Below are 18,923 nucleotides of genomic sequence, written 5' to 3' on the forward strand. Positions count from 1 at the left end.
CCTATCTGCTTCTTCCCACAGATAAAATATACATCATGAAAGCCGACACTGTGATTGTGGGATCCATTTCAGAAGTGCCTGTCAGCAAGAATTGTGCTATTAGAGGATGTGACTATGATGCCGAAGCCCAAGAGAACCTGGAGGATAAAGAACTTGCAATACACTATCCGCAGCAGGAGACTGAATCCTTTCCAGGAAGTGATGTAACGATTCCGGTGGAGGAGGAGGGCAAGGAATTCCATCACCCTACCACGGCCACTGAGAAGTGATGCGTTGCAGAGCTGATGTTGAAGCCTAATGCTTGTACTAATGATCCCCAGTACATTTGGAAGCCATTAATACCTTGTTGTCTCAGATGGTGGAAGGATGGTTGGGGGTCTTAGTAGCCCTTTGATGCCTGGTGTCCTAGAATTGATTTAATCTAGGAAACGAAGAGAATTGCCAGTAGTGACAAGAAGTCTTTACACTTTTATGGATCTCATTAAATATTTCTCTCTTCTTTCTCCGAACATGAAGTTACAGATGGGACTGAATCAAAAGCCCAGGTCCGAACACTCCATAATTCTGCAGACTTTTGGATCTTGCTCCAAACCCTGCCACTGCACCTACCTTCATAACTGAATGGATTAAAATCTATTTCCAAGCAGCTCCATTGTGAACATTCAAATCAGGACCCAAAGCCTGAAGATTGGGCCCCACCTCTAAGTCATCTCTCTGTAGTTGTGTTGTTACTTCCTACTTCGTTGTTGTCAACTCTTGGGATTGTATTGCTATTCCCACAACACTATGTTTTTTCTGAAAGTTCCAGCTCCTGGAGTCATGTGATCACACACAAATCTCAGCTTTTTTTTTTTTTTTTTTTTTTAAATAAAAATTACTGGTCCTGATGGTTGTAGAGAAAAGCTTGGAAACGTGACCCACTTGTGCCCTCAAGATTCAGAAACTAAAGTGCAAATAAAACAACCCAACATTTATTCCTGAGTTTTAAGACAATCTCATGAATACTTTGAAGCTGGAATCAAAGATGACTTCCATGATTAACTTTTTTTTTAATGGTATGATATGGAAAACTGAAAAAGTAAATGACTTACACCTTGTATATATTTCTAATGCTGCATGCTTCACAGGCTCTTCAATGCAATTAAGAAGTTTTATGACCCGTCAAAGCTGCAAGGTCAGACAATACAAAACCAGGCACTACTAGATACACATAACATGCTAGCACTCATATAGGTGAAGGCATACATGAATAGGAAGGAGGGGAGTTGGAACGGAGGTCTGGCATTCTTTGAGACTTCTCTATATCTGATTTATCCAAATGTATCTAGAAAAGAGGACCATATTTCTTTGAATTCACAGACTCAAGAGTTTTGATTTTTGGGATTGGCAGTGCTGCTATATAATGGCCTCCTCCAGTAAAAGATGAAAGGTTTTGAATGTTTAGATGTTGTACAGAAAATGAATTTTGCTTTGGAGTCTGAATTAAACAAATCACAAATATCCGGTGAATGTGGATATGGTTTTATAAGGAAAACAACAGAAATGAACTGATTTTTTTCCAAAGGGAAACAAGGATTTTTTTTTAAAGGCTACATTACTCGTTTCCTAAAAGCATGTTAATTTCTGCTACTTTTGGAAGAAGTGCACATGATAATCTAGGAAGCGCTTATTTACATATATTTTTTTTTAAATCTGGTTTTTGTGGTCAAATTATGCAAGATGCTAACTTCTCATGCTGCTAATTCTATAACTGTAAATTGAACACATCCGTGCTGACTGCGCTTTCTCACAATTATGGAAAATGAGCTACATTACAAAGTCTTTCTTAATAGGTTTAAAAAAAAGAGGAACCACCTGCTTAGTCATTTTTATATTGGATAGAATATAGTGATGGATAATTTTGCTTCTCTAGTGCATTCATAAGAACAGTCATCCTGCATTAGACTAATAATCCAACTATTCCAGTATCCTGTCTCTGAGAATGCCAGTGCCAGACGCTTCAGAGGGGATGAACAGGATAATTTCAAATAATTCATCCCCTGTTATCCAGTCCCATCTTATGGAAGTTGGAGGTTTAGGGACACCAAGAACATGGGGTTGGCATCCCTGACCATCTTGACTGATGTCTTGTCTACACTATCCATTCCCCTTCCATCGATCTAATCTATGCAACTTCAGCTATGCAAATAGTGTATCTGAAGTTAGATGTACTTACCGTGGTATCTTTCATAGAGTAAGTCCAGCAGGGACTGCTCTCCCGTTGACTCAGAGTACTCTTCTCATTCTGGTGGAGTACCAGAGTTGATGAGAGAGCACTCGGAGTTTGATTTATTGTGTCTGAGCAGACATGACAAATTGACCTCCGGTCGTAAATCCACCATCTAGTGTAGACAACTCCTAATAGCCATTTATGGACCTATCCCCCATGAAGTTATGCAATTATTTTTGAATGTTGTTATACTTTTGGCCTTTACAACACCCCTTTGCAATGCATTCCCCAGGCTCACTGTGCATTGTATGAAGCACTTCCTTATGCAGGACTTAATTTGTGCCAGGGCTGAGCCCTTGTCTCTGAACTGCCAAGCATTGATGTGCCTGTGACTTCTGAGCTTGCTGTGTCAGTTATGAAAGAACAAAATTTGCTTGAGCCCTGGCACCGCTTCTATTGCCAATTAAGCATGTTCTTGTGTTCATTTTCAATTTGTCTTTTATCTGAGCTTCTCAGTGCACTTTACAAACACTGGTTAAGCCTCACGCTACCTGTGCAATGGATGTAATGGTTGGGACCACAAGCTTTCTGAGGATGCAGTAAGGTGGAACAAGCCGGACACGCCCAGCATCCCGATGTGCTGCCTCTAATCCATTCACAAAATGGTGCTAAGTCCATCATGGGCAGCCCTTCACTCATTCCTCCTTGAATTCTCCTTTCCATTTTTCAGCTGCTCGATGCCAGTTGCTATTGTCGCTGCATGCGTCTTCGGCTCCTCTGCAGAGTGAAAGAAACCTCGTGTGTGCATTCTGTGCAGTGCTTGTTTGTTACATGCAGAAGACCCGCAGTTCCTAAAATCTAACAGATGACCATCTGTGGTCCCTATTATTCTCAGTGCAGTTGCACGTGGTGAAGACGGACGCAGACAGAAATAACATTTCTGCTAGAACTTCTTGATATTGTGCAGCAGAAGGTCAACTCTCTAATGCTGTCATTAAACTAAGATGCAAGAAGGAAGTGAAACCCCAAAGGACCTGCACTGCCTAGACTTTCTTCACTTCCACCACTGGTGCCGCATTGTTTCCCAGGGCTCAGCATGGCTAATGGAGAAATGACACTTTCAGCTTTGAACACCGACGCGCTTCTGAATAACAGTTCTCATGTGACTGTGAGTGTAAGGGTTTTCCACAATCGTGGATTAGTGTTCTAGGCGCATGCCCTGTGTCTATATTAATCTTGTTAATGCAACAGTTTTCTGGAGGGATCAAATGCATTTTTTTAATCTTGCTAGATATTGTGTAGTTGGTTAAAAATTACTATTTTGCTAATGTTTGTAATGAAAAAATTAAACCTGGCTTAGCCTGTGGGCATACTTGTTTCCTTTTTGATAGTATTGATGCAACTTTACATAATTACAGGGCACTTTATACAATCAGATCAGTCCCAGGGAACCAAAGGGTTGGTGTTTTTCCTGTTTCAAAGATGAAATGATTTTAATATTTAAGAAAACAGTTTACCAACTTGAGGTCCCCTCATCAATGGGAAATGCAATTCACAGATCAAAGAGGGCCCTGTCTCATGTGGTGTTTTATTTTAATTTGGGTGAGCTGGAGAAAGGACAAAGGGCACTGCAGTCAATGGGCTTTTTTCTATTGACTGCACTCAGCTTTGGATCAGGCCCTTAGTTGATCTTACTAGGGATCTGCACACTCAGGAGTTTGTGTAGGCCTAGACTATCACATAAAGTAGGGGCCTCTTGCATCTCCCATTAAGTTCCCTGGGAATCACTCTCCCATTCTCTTCTATTTCAGGGACTCCCTGCAACTCTTCACAATCTCCCCCTGCTACTGGTTCTTAGGGTTGCCAGAGTGCAAAGTGACACAGCAATAAGCACAGGCAGAGCAATGCATAAGAGAGTAACAGGAACTTAGAAATGCTAACGTCCCTTCAGGCTGTGGGGTGTCCCTTTCCTGTCACTTTGCACCAGGCCTTAGTGGACGTGGCTCCAGCTGGGGAATTCAGGGCACCCTCTGAGTTCTAGGTCCCTAGTGAGACTCACCGGGCACAGGACTCCCTACACTACAGGGCTGTGTCTAGACTGGCCAGTTTTTCTGGAAAATCAGCCGCTTTTCCGGATAAACTTGCCAGCTGTCTACACTGGCAGCTTGAATTTCCGCAAAAGCACTGACTTCCTACTGTAAGAAATCAGTGCTTTTTGCAGAAATACTATGCTGCTCCCGTTCGGGCAAAAGGGCCAGTGTAGACAGCTGAGATTTGTTTTGCGCAAAAAAGCCCCGATCGCTAAAAGTGCTTTTGCGGAAAAGTGTCTGTGCCAATCTAGATGCTCTTTTCCTAGAATGCTTTTAACAGAAAACTTTTCCATTAAAAGCATTTCCGGAAAATCATGCCAGTCTAGACGTAGCCCAGTTGTTTACCAGGTGTGCATGTACCTGGCTCAACAACGTTCTTATCACTTTCATGAGCTGAGACCTAGGTCAAACTTGTTTACTGATCAGTAGTTTCCCAGCTCAAGGCATGGGTTAAAGCCGATAAAGCCCAGTTTCTGTTTGCGCTTACAGGGTCCCAAGCTATGCTAAACTGTATACTACAAGGATGGAAAATTCCATCCTAGCCTGCTGAGCTGCAGGCCTCACATGACTTTTTATGTGACAGCCTCCTTGTCAAAGATTCTGTATATGCCCTCCCCCCATGCTAGGGTCTCCTGTTCTTCCTCCCATAGCAGCAGCTGTGCCCACTCCCCTGAGATAGGAGTTTTGAAGTAAGGCAGGCTGGAATCCAGGAACTCCAATGAGTTCAGAAGTGTGATTCAAATGTAGCCTTCATGGAGTGTGAGATTACATCGTAGGTTAAGGCATTCTGCCTGCATGTTGAGTTCACTGAAATGTATGGAGGGGGCTAATGTATTAGCCTGCGATCAACAACTGGAGCAATTTCACAGGTATCTGTACAGTGACTCTGGGTTGTTTAGGGTGCGATTCCTATTTCCCCCCTCCCCCACCATGAGGTTAGAAAGCATATCTGACGGAGCATGAAGCTGTAGAAGGGATTGGAAAAAGCTGGAGTGTTAACACAGGCAAAATAGCAGATCAGAGAAAAATAATGAAGGGAAACAAGAAAGTGACCACACGGCTGGAGAAATTCTCACATGGACACCATTTCCATTCCCACTCTACTCATCTGTGTAGTTCCTTCCTGTGTTACCTTAATCTCTCCAGATACTATTTATGGCACATCTCACCTTCTCTCCCTTATCAATAGGTGACTTGCAGCCAGTGGAAATAGTCACATGAGCAAGGAGAGTAGTGTTTGGCCCATAAAATATGATTCATTTTTGCTACAAAGAGTAAATTCAGACAACGAAATTTTTATTATAGGCGATGTCTAGGAATGTGAAAGGTTAAGCTGTTACCCGGTAAGCATGCCTGGATAATCAGTTAACTGGTGGGCCTGGCTGGAGCAACCATACCCCCACCTGCACCGCAGTGTGGTGGGCTCAGCCTGGTCTGGATGGTACAGCAAGCTTGGCCCAGCCTGGTTGGAGGGGGATGTTTCAGCCCAGCTGGAGGTGGGTGATCTAGACCAGTCGGGTCCACTAGGCTGTGGGCAGGGGGCTGCTCCAGCCTGGCTGAGCTGGAGTGACAACTTTGCTACTGTTAACTGGTACAACACTTTGCTTAACTGGTCAACCACCTAACCGGGATTTTATAGCCCTAGTGCCTCCAGTAGGAAACTGTATCTTGCTGTCAAATACACCAGTCGCGAGTGCAGGAAGGGACGACGAATGTTTAAAAACTTAGCTGGTCAGTTTTTCCCACTTCCACCCAGCAATCTTGATACTTTGTCACAGTTAACGCCAGAGAGGACCTGGGCTAACATGATTTTAAATCAGCTAAAATCAGCTAACATGATTTTAAACATGCCTTTCCCCTGTCTACACTAGGTACTAATTCATGTTTATAGTATCATGTTTTAAATCAGTTAGCTGGTCATACATAGTTAACCTTGGAAAGATACCCTAGGCTTCATCACAATCAGTGGGCCTGTTCTTAAACACAACTTTCTTTACACGAAAGACAAGATCACGCTTAACACCGAGGGAGCCAAGTAACGTGTTTTCTAACAGGCTGCACTTCCCAAGTGTACCCAAAGCCTCCGGGAATAGATTCCAATCGGACAGGTGCCGCTAGGTGGTACTGCAGGGCATGGGCGGAAGGCAGGAAGAGAAAAGTTGTGTCATCTGCCCTGGAGGAATCTGTTTAATCCATCACATTCCTGTTGGACAGGTCGCCATGTAAGATACAAACAGACTAAGGGCTTGTCTACACTTACAGCAGTGCAGCTGCACCACTGCGGTGCTTAGTGAAAATGGATCCTACTCCAAGGGGAGCAGGTCTCCCATCCGTGTAGTTAATCCACCTCCTTGAGGGCTGTATCAAAGGGACAGTTTTCCCCTTGATGTAACACTGTCTATACCAGGAGTTTGGTCCACTCAGTATCACTAAGCAAACAGTAGTTCTGCCCCGGTAAGTTGGTAGCCTAGACCACAGCTAGTAAGCAATGGCGTGGGGCCCCAAGCAGGTGGAAGGGCCTCCCCTGAGCATTCTCGCCCCCAAACAGCAATCAGCTCCGTTCATGACGGCCTTTGAACCCCTGGCGTGGGATGGAGCGCGCCTGGCGTGGGACGGGTGGAGTTGGTGGAAACAATGCAATCGGTGGTTTTTAAGCAGGAGGCAAAAATATTCTCGCTGAGGGCCCCAGTTCACCCTGCCCGACCCCAAGCCGAAAGTGACCCACTGGGCCCGAACTTTGGGGGCAAGGCTCCAGAAAAACTTTGTGGCTTCGGATCCCTCCAGCCCCCCGGGGATATTTGCGCTCCCTCCCCCATCCTGCCCACGGTGGGGGGCTGCGCGGACCCACAGCCAGCGAGGCAAGGAGAGCTGGAGGGCAAAGGGGGGGGGGGGCTTTCCCCGCAGCTGCTCGGCCCCCTGCTCCCGGCAAGGAGCCCGCCGGCAAGCGGGCAGGAAGGCAGCGCCGGCCGCCTGCTTCCGCTCGGCTCGGCTGGGGGGGGATGTCCCAGGCCCGTCCGCTCCGCCCCTTCGGCTGCCTCCCCAGTCCGGGCGGGCGCCACAGTCGCGGCGCCGCGGGGTCGGGCTGAGACGCACCGGCGGGGCTGCAGGATGGGACCCGGCTGGCTGGTGGCCGCGCTGCTGCTGCACGTGGGGGGCTCGCTGCCGGGCAAGGTGGGTGAGCGCCGGCCCGATCCGGACCCTGCACCCGGGGGCCCCGCGCCGGAGCCGAGCCCGGCTGGGCTCCAGCCCTTGCCGGTCAATTGCCCCTGAGTCAGAGCGGGCGGCTGCTGGGAACCGAGCGGGCTAGGCGCCCGTCGCACGCCCCGCAGCAGCCGAGTCTGCACTCTCCCCCATCCCTCTGCACGGGGCAGCCCCTCTCCCCCGGGGGGGGGGGTCTCTGTTAACCCTCTGCGCCTTAGGGCTTCTTGCACCGTCTCCTCTCCCCTTGCTTCACCCCCTCGGGCCCACTTTCCAGCCGTGGGAAGGCCTCCCGGGAGCCCGGATTCTGCATCTGGATGCCTTAATCCGTGGCCCAAAAGTGCCCCCCTCTTCAAAGTGTGAGTTTCCCCCGCTAATGAGTATTGCATGGATAAGGTGCACTGCAGTATGGCTCAGAGGCCGCTCTGGGCTGCGTGCTGTACGCATGTAAAATAAGAGTCTGTTCCCCCCCCTTCCTGCACTCCCCCCTGAGTGCAAAGAGGGCTGGCTGGTCTGCCAGTTCTCTAAATGAGAGCGATAATAAATTGCTCATTGTTCTACTGGTATGACTACTTGTAATTCTCAAACTGCCTTTCACTGCATCTGTTTGTGGCCTGGAGCTCTGCAGACCCTTAAATCCTAGCCTTTAAATCCTTTGCAGATTTACAAATGGCAGTGGTTTTAACCGCTTTTTGCAGAATCAGGGTTAGTGCTCTATGCACTTCTGTAGGTTGTTCGCTTAGTTCGCAGAGACTGAGTGAACCCTGGCAAGGTCAGAATGCACATTATTTACTCTGTAAACTTAAAAAAACAAAAGCTGGTCTGGTAGCACTTTATAGACTAACAAAACATGTAGCTAGTATCCTGAGCTTTCCTGGGGGCAGCCCACTTCTTCAGATGACTGGAGTTTCGAGTTTATGATGAGCAGACCCATAATAAATAGGAGAGAAGAGGGAAGAAAAAAAGGAGAGGAGGCCAGAAACAAGGAGCAGAGGTTATGAAAAAATGAAAGGGAAAAACAGGAAGGCAGAAGGGTCGTCAGTAAACTCCGGAAGGACTGGCCAGTTAAAACAAAGCAGATAAGGATCGAAGTCAATAGATAGGGGGGTTACTAACACAGGAATCTACACAAAGAGCTGTTTGCACCTTCATTGAATTTTGGGTTGGTAATGGTCCTGCCACCCCTCATCCCGATTGAGTCCAAAAGCATGAGAATTGAACTTGCAGATGAACTGTAATTCCAACATTTACTCTGTGTATTAAACAGGAGCATTTGGTTGTACTGTATGAGACTGTTTAAAATCTGCCCTTATATAGACAGAGAAGTCCTTTGATTTAGACCAGACAGACCAATTCTATGTCAACCTGCCAACTAAGCTTCTGTCTAACACAGCACATAGCAATTCAAGCAAGAAACTTTGGGATTGCCTTTTTGACTTGGAATGTTGTGTTTACACACAGTATTGATTACTTCCTGGAGTGGATTTTAGCAAGGAGAAATACTATACAAATGATGAAGCAAAATACAGGACTATGTAGCACTTTAAAGACTAACAAGATGGTTTATTAGGTGATGAGCTTTCGTGGGCCAGACCCGCTTCCTCAGATCAAATAGTGGAAGAAAATAGTCACAACCATATATACCAAAGGATAAAATTTAAAAAAAATTGAACACATATGAAAAGGATAAATCAAATTTCAGAACAGAAGGGGGATGCGGGGGGGGGGAGGTAAATGTCTGTGAGCTAATGATATTAGAGGTGATAATTGGGGAAGCTATCTTTGTAATGGGTAAGATAACTAGAGTGTTTGTTGAGACCCAGGCGTAAAGTGTTGAATTTTAGCATGAATGACAGTTCAGAGGATTCCCTTTCAAGTGCAGATTTAAAAGGTCTTTGGAGCAGGATGCAGGTGATTAGGTCGTTGAGACAATGTCCTTTCTGGTTGAAATGGCAAGAAACTGTTTTTTCTTTGTGATCCTGTCTAATATCTGTTTTGTGGGCATTGATCCTTTGGCGAAGTGTCTGAGACATTTGTCCAATGTACATAGCAGACAGACACTTTCGGCACATGATAGCATAAATTATATTTCTGGATGTGCTGTGATACTATTGCAAGGGAGATGGCATACTTTCGAACAGTTTTCCTCAGACCTCAGTGGTTCAGAAGCCAAATTAGCAATCACTCCAAATTAGCAAGCTTCGGTAGCCAAGTTAGTCTGTACAGAAAAAAACAACAAATGATCTGGTAGCACTTTATAGACTAACAAAACATGTATATGGTATTGTGAGCTTTCGTGGGCACAGCCCACTTCTTCAGATGACTCCTACCCAAATGAGCTGTAGCAGTGTGAATACAGGCAGTCCCCGGGTTACGTACAAGATAGGGACTGTAGGTTTGTTCTTAAGTTGAATTTGTATGTAAGTCGGAACTGGCATCCAGATTCAGCCGCTGCTGAAACTGACCAGCGGCTGACTGCAGGAAGCCCGAGGCAGAGTTGCTCTGCCCCGTTCGTAAGTATGGATCCGACACAAGTCGGATCCGCGTAACCCGGGGACTGCCTGTACATTGCTTCATTTACTTTAGCACTTTTCCTATTTAAACAGCATGACTGGGAAATAATTTGTTTGTGTGTGTGATTCTCACAGCAAATAAGTTAACTTAGAGCAACTTGTTAACTTAGTTTGTTAATAACATAGTAAATGCATCCTGATTGGTGAATGACAGAGTGGTTAATAATGAAATCACACCCATGTTTTAATATCAGGTGCTGTGCAAAGCGACAAGAGACACGTTAAAAAGCCACTTGTGTGCTGCAGTCTGAGCATCACTGATTTAGAGAGATCGTTTCAGGGAAGGTTTGTACGGAGATAGGGAAGGTTTGTGCAGAGATTCCAAGATTCAGCTCTTTGATGCTTATTTATAGCAGAGGTGGAAGTCTGGAGACCAGAATGATGCTAGTAGACTAGGAATATGGAAAAAATAACACCAGTAAAATTGATATATTCAAAGAGCTGAAAATAGCTTCCAAGCAAATGTATATAGTAGGGGAGGGATCTGGAAAACAAGGCCACCATGAAAGTGAGACATTCAGGGGTCTGGGTAAGTCCATGGGACATTGACAATGATCTGTATGCACAGTACAATAATGAGCAACTGTCTGAGGTGTCATTCACTTTTCTGATACTTAGGAAGAAGTGATTTTGTAATAGTTTTAGTGATCTCTAGCTCACACATTTAAAATATCTATGTAGGGTAGGCTAAGGCATCTTGGGTGATATCTTAATAGGTTCAGGATTGGACATTCATAATTTACCTCCATCATGCTGATAAGTACATTTGTCTTATTTATTTCAAGATCTAAAATACTTTCCATGCAGGGGAAGCTTTGATCGGATGAGGAATGTATGAATGCATTTATATGAATGTAGGCTTTACAGGATGAAAAGCTACATGTGACCAGACAATCAAGATGTGAGCGGGTATATTATGCCTGGAGTTACGCATTACCTTGATGGATTGGTAACAGTTTAGTAAGTAGGGACTGAAAGCTGTTAGCATTTGGTTGCCAGTTTGTCTACTTTGCAGGATCTTAGTCTTGTGGTGCATCTCATCACCAAAACCATCACAATTAATCTTGTTTGTGCCCCTTCCGGGCAGCCTCAGATAAGCCAAAGGTTGACTGGGTTGTGAACAGCAAACTCCTCTCTCGGTCCTATGTGGTCCCACACTGATGGCAGAGAACTGGAGCAGCTTTCATTCCCACTGCCCATGCTGTACCCATTCTGTTGACAGATAGGAGTATTTGGTCTTGGGGGGCTGTGAATCTTGCATCCTTCACCAGCGAAAAAATAAAATCATTTGCAGACTTAAAAAAACCCCAACAAGATGGTAGCTTCAGAAACACCAAAGACATCATCATGCTGTGGAAAAAGAGATGTCCTGCTCATTGCTGCAAAAAGTGATCAGTTCAAAGAACTGGCGCATAGTGGGTCTACTGAAAACTCAGCATTTTCTTTGCTGGCAGGAGGGCTCAGTGAGGGGAAACGGGCGCTTAAGTGACACACTTTTTCTTGTTTTGCTTTTCTCATTCAGTCTGGGTTACTTGAATGATTCTTCTTGAAATCTGCACTTACCCACCGGAACTGAGCCTAAATCTTGCCATTTAGAACATTTCAGTCACCCAGAATATTTTGGCGTCTTTAATAGAAGTGGTTTCAGAAGCCACAAGGGCACAGCTTTCATTTCACAATCTGAAAGTCTCTGATCTCTCCCCCTCGTGACCAATCCTGGAAGTGATCACTGGTTTCCAAGAGGGTTCCATCTAGCTCTTAGCAGGATGCATGGTGGTCATGATCCAAGGCCAGAGCAGATGGGAGTGGGGAGAGGGGGTTAAAAATTCAGTGCAAAAGGCTCAGGATAAGTGCTGATTTCTCCTTCTTGTCTCACTGCTAGATCTAGGGGCTGTGTACCAAGGTTAGTGTGTTGCACACGTTTTCATTTGTGCCGCAATAGCGAAGGAGTTCTCTGTCTAAGAGCCCATAAATAGAGCTGTGCAAAGCCATTTTTGCCACAGGGTAAATAATCACAGGAGGATCATGCCAGAGGCTAGGACAAGAGACAATGAGTTTGATCTGCAACAGAGAAGGGAAAACTTCCTAAGGGAAAACTTCCTAACTGTAAGAACTAGGGATGTTAAATTTAGTTTAATCAACTAATGGACTAGTTGATGGATTTTCCCTCAACTAGTCAATTAGTCATTAAGCGTGAGGAGCCACAGCAGGAAAGCTCCCGCCCTGGGAGGTAACCCCGCTGTGGCTCTGCCTTTTAAATGTATTAAGAGCTGGCAGGCTCTTAATACATTTAAAAAGCAGAGGCGCAGCATCTGGGACTGGGCATGAGCTGGGAATCAGCTGATTCCCAGCTTGCACCCAGTCCTCGCTACCCCTTGCCGCTCCTGCCCCCCTGCAGAGACAATGCTGGGGGGAACCAGCTTTGAAGCTTGTTCCCCCCCAGCACTGGCTCCTGCTTTCCACCCCTTGCTGCCTCTGATAGAGGCAGCAAATGGGGAGGAAGTAATTAGTTGAGGGACTAGTCGACTATCTGATAAACTTTTGCTTATTGGATAGTCAACTAGTTGCTTACATCCCTACTAAGAAAAATAGAAGAGGATGGAACAGCCAGGCTCTTCTAACTCTGTGATCTGTTTTCAACATACTGGCCAAACATGTCCCTCTGATGTTTGCCGTTTGTTTGGTCCAGAGTTATTTTTTTCCAGTGGCAGGTATGGGCATGTGGAGCAGTGTTCCCTCTAAGCTGTGGGGCAGTACAGCTTCCCAGGTGATTATTCAGCCCTGCCTAGTCAGTCAGCTCCATGCATGGAGCCCTGAGCCTCTGACTGGGCAGGGTTGCTGAATCATCTGGGAAACTGTGCTGTCGCCCAGGCACAGCTTAGAGGGAACAGTGATGTGGAGTATACCAGGCCTTTTGCTAGTTCAGTTCCTTGTGTAGCATCATTTTCGGAATTCTTTGCATCTGGAGATGGGCCCACGTTGCCAAGTTCGGAGCCATCTCTGTTTTCCCCAAGTCCATGAACAGAGGGTTAGAGTTTGGCATGTCTAGACTACAATTCATAGAATCATAGAATAATAGGACTGGAAGGGACCTCAAGAGGTCATCGAGTCCAGCCCCCTGCCCTCAAGGCAGGACAAAGCTCCGTCTACACCATCTACAGGACCAAGCTCCGTCTACAATTAAGAGCTGCAGTTGGCTCATGCCAGCTACCCAGGCTCATGAGGCTTGGGCTAAGGGGTGCTTCATTATGGTGCAGATGTGCCAGCTTGGCATGGAACCCGGGCTGTAGGACCCTGCATGGTTGGGGGAGTTCCAGAGCGTGGGCTGCAGCTTGTACCACAATTAAACACCCCCTTGGCCTGAGTCTCTTTGCTTGAACAACTGGTGCAGGCCAGCTGTGGCTGTCTAATTGCAGTGTAGAGAGAAGCAGCTACAAAATTCCGATCCAGATCCCATTTTCCCCAAAGGATGGGACCATTATGATCTGGGTTTTGCTTTCGGCCCATCTCTTCTTGTATTATTTCCTCTTTATTTCCCCTGTTGACACCAGGGGTGTGCGTATTACACAGAGAAGCTGCAGCCTCAGAAGAAGCACTCAGAAAAGGCAAGAGGAAGGAGAGCAGGCAGTGATGGAAGATAATGGCACGAATGCTCATTGTATGAGTCACTGCCCAAATTATATTAAATTGGAGTTAAGGTTGTAAATATATCTGCATACCTTAAAGGGAGAAAATCTAAATTGGACATTGTAGTTTAAAAGACACAAGCACTGGAGAACCAGGAAATTTTATATTAAAAATCCCCCAAATGCCACATTACAAGAAGCCTTTATGAAGGTTTCCTCTTAATTTTATACAACAAGAACTTCTCCTTTTACGCCCTCTTTCTGGGTGACCTTGTCCTGCCACATGATTTCGTCTGCTATCTTTGTGCTGATGACTTGGCTGTGTCGTCTTCTCCACTCCCACTCCTCCTCTACCCTTCCAGTCTTACATCTCTGCCTGTGTCTGAAACCTCTTCCTGGATGTCTCAAAATCAGTTTATACTTAATATGGGCAAACCTACTTCCCTTGGTTTTTTCCCCTCTGGAACTTTCTCCAAATCCAACTTTCTTGTCTGCCACTGTTATCCATGGGCTGCAGGCCTTTTACTTTGGTGATCATCTCTGATTCTTCCTTCTCCCTTATTCTGCAGAAAATGGCAACTACGTTAATATCTACACCCTCTTAAAACCCTCTTTTCACATGCTCCTTGTCTTCTTACGTGGTACGATTTTTAGGATTAGGGACCATGTCTTCGTATGTGTTTGTATAGCTCCTGTCATCTTGGATTCTAGATCTTGATCCAGGCCTCTGGACACTATCCATATAGTGTAAAATATTAAATAATAGAAGAAAACTTGATGGGGTTGATTATTCAGGGCTTGACTATACTTCTGATACTGCTGCAACACTTAGTGAAGATGAAGAGAGATTTTCCCACTGGCGTAGATACTCTGCCTCCCCAAGAAGTGGTAGCTATGCGGACAGGGAAAGCCCATCTGTTGATATACTCTGGATTTAGTTGTTACCATTGCAACATTCAGAGATGTGGATTTTCCACCCCAAGTGACATAGTTACTCCAACATAAGTTTGTAGTGTAGATCAGGGCCTATTTAGTGATATTGAGTATTATATCAGCACATAAAGGTGCCCACCTGTGCCAGGACTGGAGGAAAAATAATACAGTTTCATAACTATTCTTACAAAGTTCCACATCGGTGTTGTTAATATATATTGTGAGCCTGCACAGACAATTTTTTATGTACGTATGGCTCAAAGCACTATAAGTCTTATATGCGATTATAAGAGCAGAGCAAGATCATAGAAAATGAACAGGATATGTGACTAAAATCTGATAAGTATGATTCTCACCCTCACCATATTGTTGAGTTTTGGTATTGGCAGATGTATCATGAAAAATAAACCAAAGTTAACGATCAGCAATAAATCAGGAAGCCACTGACAGCTGTGGTGTCTTATGCATCCGTCTCTGGATCTGATATTACAGACCAGATTTGGGAACAGATATCATCCAATGACTCAACCAGACTAGATTCAGGAATGGACAACACACAATGAAGAAAATCAGGTGGCTCATAGGATTAATAAGTATTATTGACTGGGATCAGATACTGTGTATGATAATGTGAATTCAGACTAGCTTCACCCATTTGGGTAACATCAGATTTATCTCAGTATGATACCTATAAGCTAGAGTGTGGGCCAGATATTTTTGGACACGTATGTTGTTGATGTGCATTATGAAAGGGTTCTGTGCATCATAAAATTTCCTGCTTCCCCAGTTTATCATGGGAAAACTGCGCTCAGATACTGTGGTGATGGTATAAAACCCTGAGATAAGAACAGATTTGCTGATGGGGCAGAGGGAAGGGGACAAGTACCCAGGGGCATGGTGATTCAAAAGGGCCCACAGCTCCTGGCTGCCACCAGTACTGTGGCAGAGGTGGTGGCCGGAGCCCTAACCCCTTTACATCGCTACCAACACTCCAGGTGGCCCCAAAGGCTGGTGGAGGGTGTGACATGGTCTGCCCCCAACCCTTTCAACTGAGGCCCCACCCCTTTCAGGAGCACAGAGACGGGCCTCCTCCCACCTTGCCCTGGGGCTCGGCAATTCTGTTGGCTCCCTGGGTAACATCGAAGAAGAAAAGCCATAATGATAAGGAAGAAAATCCGCCAGATGATGGAGTTTTGGGAGTGATGATTGGGGAAGGAGAGGTGTACTATTGCTATTAGAATATGCAAAGCTCCTTGCTTATAGGGTGAATTTCACCTTTGTGCAAAAGATTCACATTAAGTAGTTTGGGTGCTCTTTACCCCTAGAGAGTACAGGATGGGTGATCTATTCATACAGTGGATTCACAAACTTAGAGCAGTGTTGGCAGTAAGTGATTGTGAAGAGTTCAATAATTTGAGCGTCTCTCTTAGGGTATGGTTCAGATCTCAGGTACCCCTTGACTTCAGTGAGAGTTGCCACTATCTGAGGACAGGTTTTGACCCTGGCAGGATTTGGCCTCCAGATTACTAGCTAAGGTATTCTAAATAAAGCTCTATATTTTCCCCTCTTGCAGTAGATCTTGTTGCAGAACAAACTACGTCTCTGAACCACAGTCTTTTCCATAGCAACAGGCTCTGATGTAAGAATATTAGGTGACTTAATTGTGGTTTACAAACAGGAGGGAGTTCCTGTTGAAAATCCTCCACCTGACAACTTGAATTTGGAGAAGGCATTTTAGTGAAATGTTAGCTGTTAGTTCTGTGTAGTAACACAAAAGGCTGCAATGTAGAAGTTCCTAGGTTACAGCAGAACCAGAGATCCATGCAAAAAGGGACTTGCCTGTAGGGCAGGCTTGAGAAAGTCAACATCCTACTAATAATTACCCAGTACCTAGGGTTGCCAGATGGTTGAAACAAAAATACTGAACACCCCCCCCACAAAAAACACCAGGAAAAAATTCTGTTTAAGGGGGAAAAAAAGGGGGGGGGGTAGACCCAAGTTGTTGAGCAAAAGAAAAGTACCCCAAGACTTATTAAGCAAAATATTAAGAGTGAGTGCAGGGATAGGAACAGGGGAAAAGTTGGTCTAAGACCCAGGGGAAGCATTGGTCGAAAGCCTTGCGGAACCAGGTAAGTATGGGAGCTGGGAGCCGGGAGCGGAGCTCGGGGGCGAGGCTGGGCGCTGAGTGTTTGTAGGGTTGCCAGGTGCCCAGCATTTTTGCCTCCTGGCCGGGGAAAAAATCAGAAAATACCGGACATTTTAGGTGTTCGGTATTCTATGATTTTTTTTTACCGGACAGGGCGTGAAAATACTGGACTGTCTGGGTGAATTCTACACCTGGCAATCCTACTAGTACCTTAAGAGTATATCACATTGTCACAGCACTGTGCAAACCTGGGAGTGGCCTGGGGGCAAATTGCCATGAATGCTAGGGAGGATTCTTTTCAATGTTCCCTCTAAATGTTTCTATCACTGTGCGGAATACATTTTGTTATGTGCACGGAGGCATGTGGGGGTGTGCACCACCAGTGAACACACGCTGCCAGTTGTAGGCACTGTGGGCGCTCTGCTAATCAGCTGGTTGGCAGTTGAATCTCTCCTGGGTGGCCGCCCAAATGCTCTGCTTACAGGGAGCACTGAGCTCTGAACTGATCCGCCTGATGGAGCCAACTCAGTGCCTCGGTCCCAAGTCCCTCACGCTTTGGGAAAGTGTGACTCCAAATTTGGATTTGAACTTTACAAACCAGGCCCATCTCTAATACAAACATTAGGGTCTGGATTGTGTGTGGGGTGGGTCTGGGAGAGTCTCCTACCATAGAGTCCAGCACAGAGGTCAGGTGCAGTTAAAGTCCCTGCACGATATGGAATTCAGAGATGGTCTGTACTTATTGATCCTCTCTGGGGTGCTAACCACCCAAAGGGGGAGGAGAAGGGACCAGGGGTTGGTTCCATTCTGGGGCTCTCTGAGCACAGGTGTGTTGATTTTTGATGAGCTATCAGCTGCAGCCCTGGTTTGTTACAGAGGCTCTGCTAGCTTCCTCATAAACATGTGATGGATTAAGTCCGTGGTCACCAACCAGTAGATCGCGATCTACCGGTAGATCTCAGGGGCTCTAAGAGTAGCTCTTGAGCCCTCTCTGAACTGCGCACCTGCGCAGTACATTTACATTAGATTTCCTCATGTAATGTAGGCGGGGCTTCAAGGAAGGGGCGGGGCAGTAGATCTTCACCTGTTCTGAGACTTAAAAAAGTGATCTTGGGTGTAAAAAGGTTGGAGACCACTGGATTAAGTTATCAGGTTGCTGGGAGTCTGTAATACCCCCAGCAGAATGCACTGTAAGTATTTGCATTTTTAACTGAATGGGGATAGAATCCTTGGTCACTGACTTCTTGGATGTAACCTCTTGTGCATTGCCTCATGTCCTGGGTATTGCCTTCTGTTTCCCATCTCTGTTCTGCCCTGCGTACTAGCCTTGTTCCCTTTTGTCCTGCAGATTTCTCAGCACTATTGCAATATGCCAAAATATATTGCACTAATGTAGAGAGATTGTGGGTAGAAAGCAGCTAAGGCTGAATCAAAATCTCTTGTGTAAGTGTCTCTATCTGCTCTTGGGAACTGAGTTTTGCTTCCATGGGCGTCATTCAAATGTTTCCATTTTGTTTGTACAAATCTCTTAAAAGTCCTATCCTCCTCAAATGGGGCTGTGCGTTCTAAAGTTGACACAAAGTATTCAACACACAAGGTTCTTCTCACACTTGTCTTGTGCCAATTTGTTAGTCCGGGTGATGCTTAATTTGTAACCCAGACTTTAATCTGGGATCAGATTTTATTCCTGAGTGGTATTATGAGTCACACCAGCCCATACAAGAGTTTCAAATTTACAGCATTCTTTTTCAAGAGTTTCTTTTCTCAATACGAGTTAGGTGCAATCATTAGAGATAAAAATTAAAGCGGAGGGAGAGACGAGTTACACAAAAATTGAGTGGCAAATTGAAAAATGTTGGGCCTGGCCCTTGCTGCACCTGTGTCCTGTCACTATCGCAGTGCAGAGCGGTCAAATGTCTGAGGATTCCCTTGGCATAACAGCTTCTGCACCCGTCCCTTCGTGGCCTCTGGCATAGGGGGGATGGGTGGGAGAAGGGGAATCATCCTGTGGCCAAGTAAGCTAGCTGCAGCACAGCTGTGCATCAAGTGAGTGGCCTAATTTTGACCTTACACAGCAGATCTGACTGTTCTTGATTATATTCCATCTTACTCCAGTGTAAAGAAGAATGAACTCCATGGAAATTTCAC

At 45.5% G+C, this 18,923-nt stretch overlaps 2 protein-coding genes across 3 annotated transcripts in view; both read left to right on the forward strand.

Annotated features, from left to right (window-relative positions):
* Nucleotides 1-3,579, forward strand: part of TNFRSF8 (TNF receptor superfamily member 8) — a 63,902-nt gene extending 60,323 nt beyond the window's left edge. For both annotated transcript variants that reach the window (XM_075906322.1, XM_075906321.1), the window contains exon 11: nucleotides 22-3,579. In XM_075906322.1, the coding sequence (XP_075762437.1) occupies nucleotides 22-269 (248 nt within the window). In that variant the 3' untranslated portion in view covers nucleotides 270-3,579. The remainder of the gene's footprint in view (nucleotides 1-21) is intronic.
* A 3,731-nt stretch (nucleotides 3,580-7,310) lies between these two features.
* The window catches only part of TNFRSF1B (TNF receptor superfamily member 1B), a 48,615-nt gene continuing 37,002 nt past the window's right edge, over nucleotides 7,311-18,923 (forward strand). Inside the window, exon 1 of the mRNA XM_075906777.1 lies at nucleotides 7,311-7,470. Coding sequence (XP_075762892.1) covers nucleotides 7,408-7,470 — 63 coding nt within the window. The 5' untranslated portion in view covers nucleotides 7,311-7,407. The remainder of the gene's footprint in view (nucleotides 7,471-18,923) is intronic.

Source organism: Pelodiscus sinensis, chromosome 23 (assembly GCF_049634645.1).
Source record: "Pelodiscus sinensis isolate JC-2024 chromosome 23, ASM4963464v1, whole genome shotgun sequence".
Taxonomy (NCBI): Eukaryota; Metazoa; Chordata; order Testudines; family Trionychidae; genus Pelodiscus; species Pelodiscus sinensis.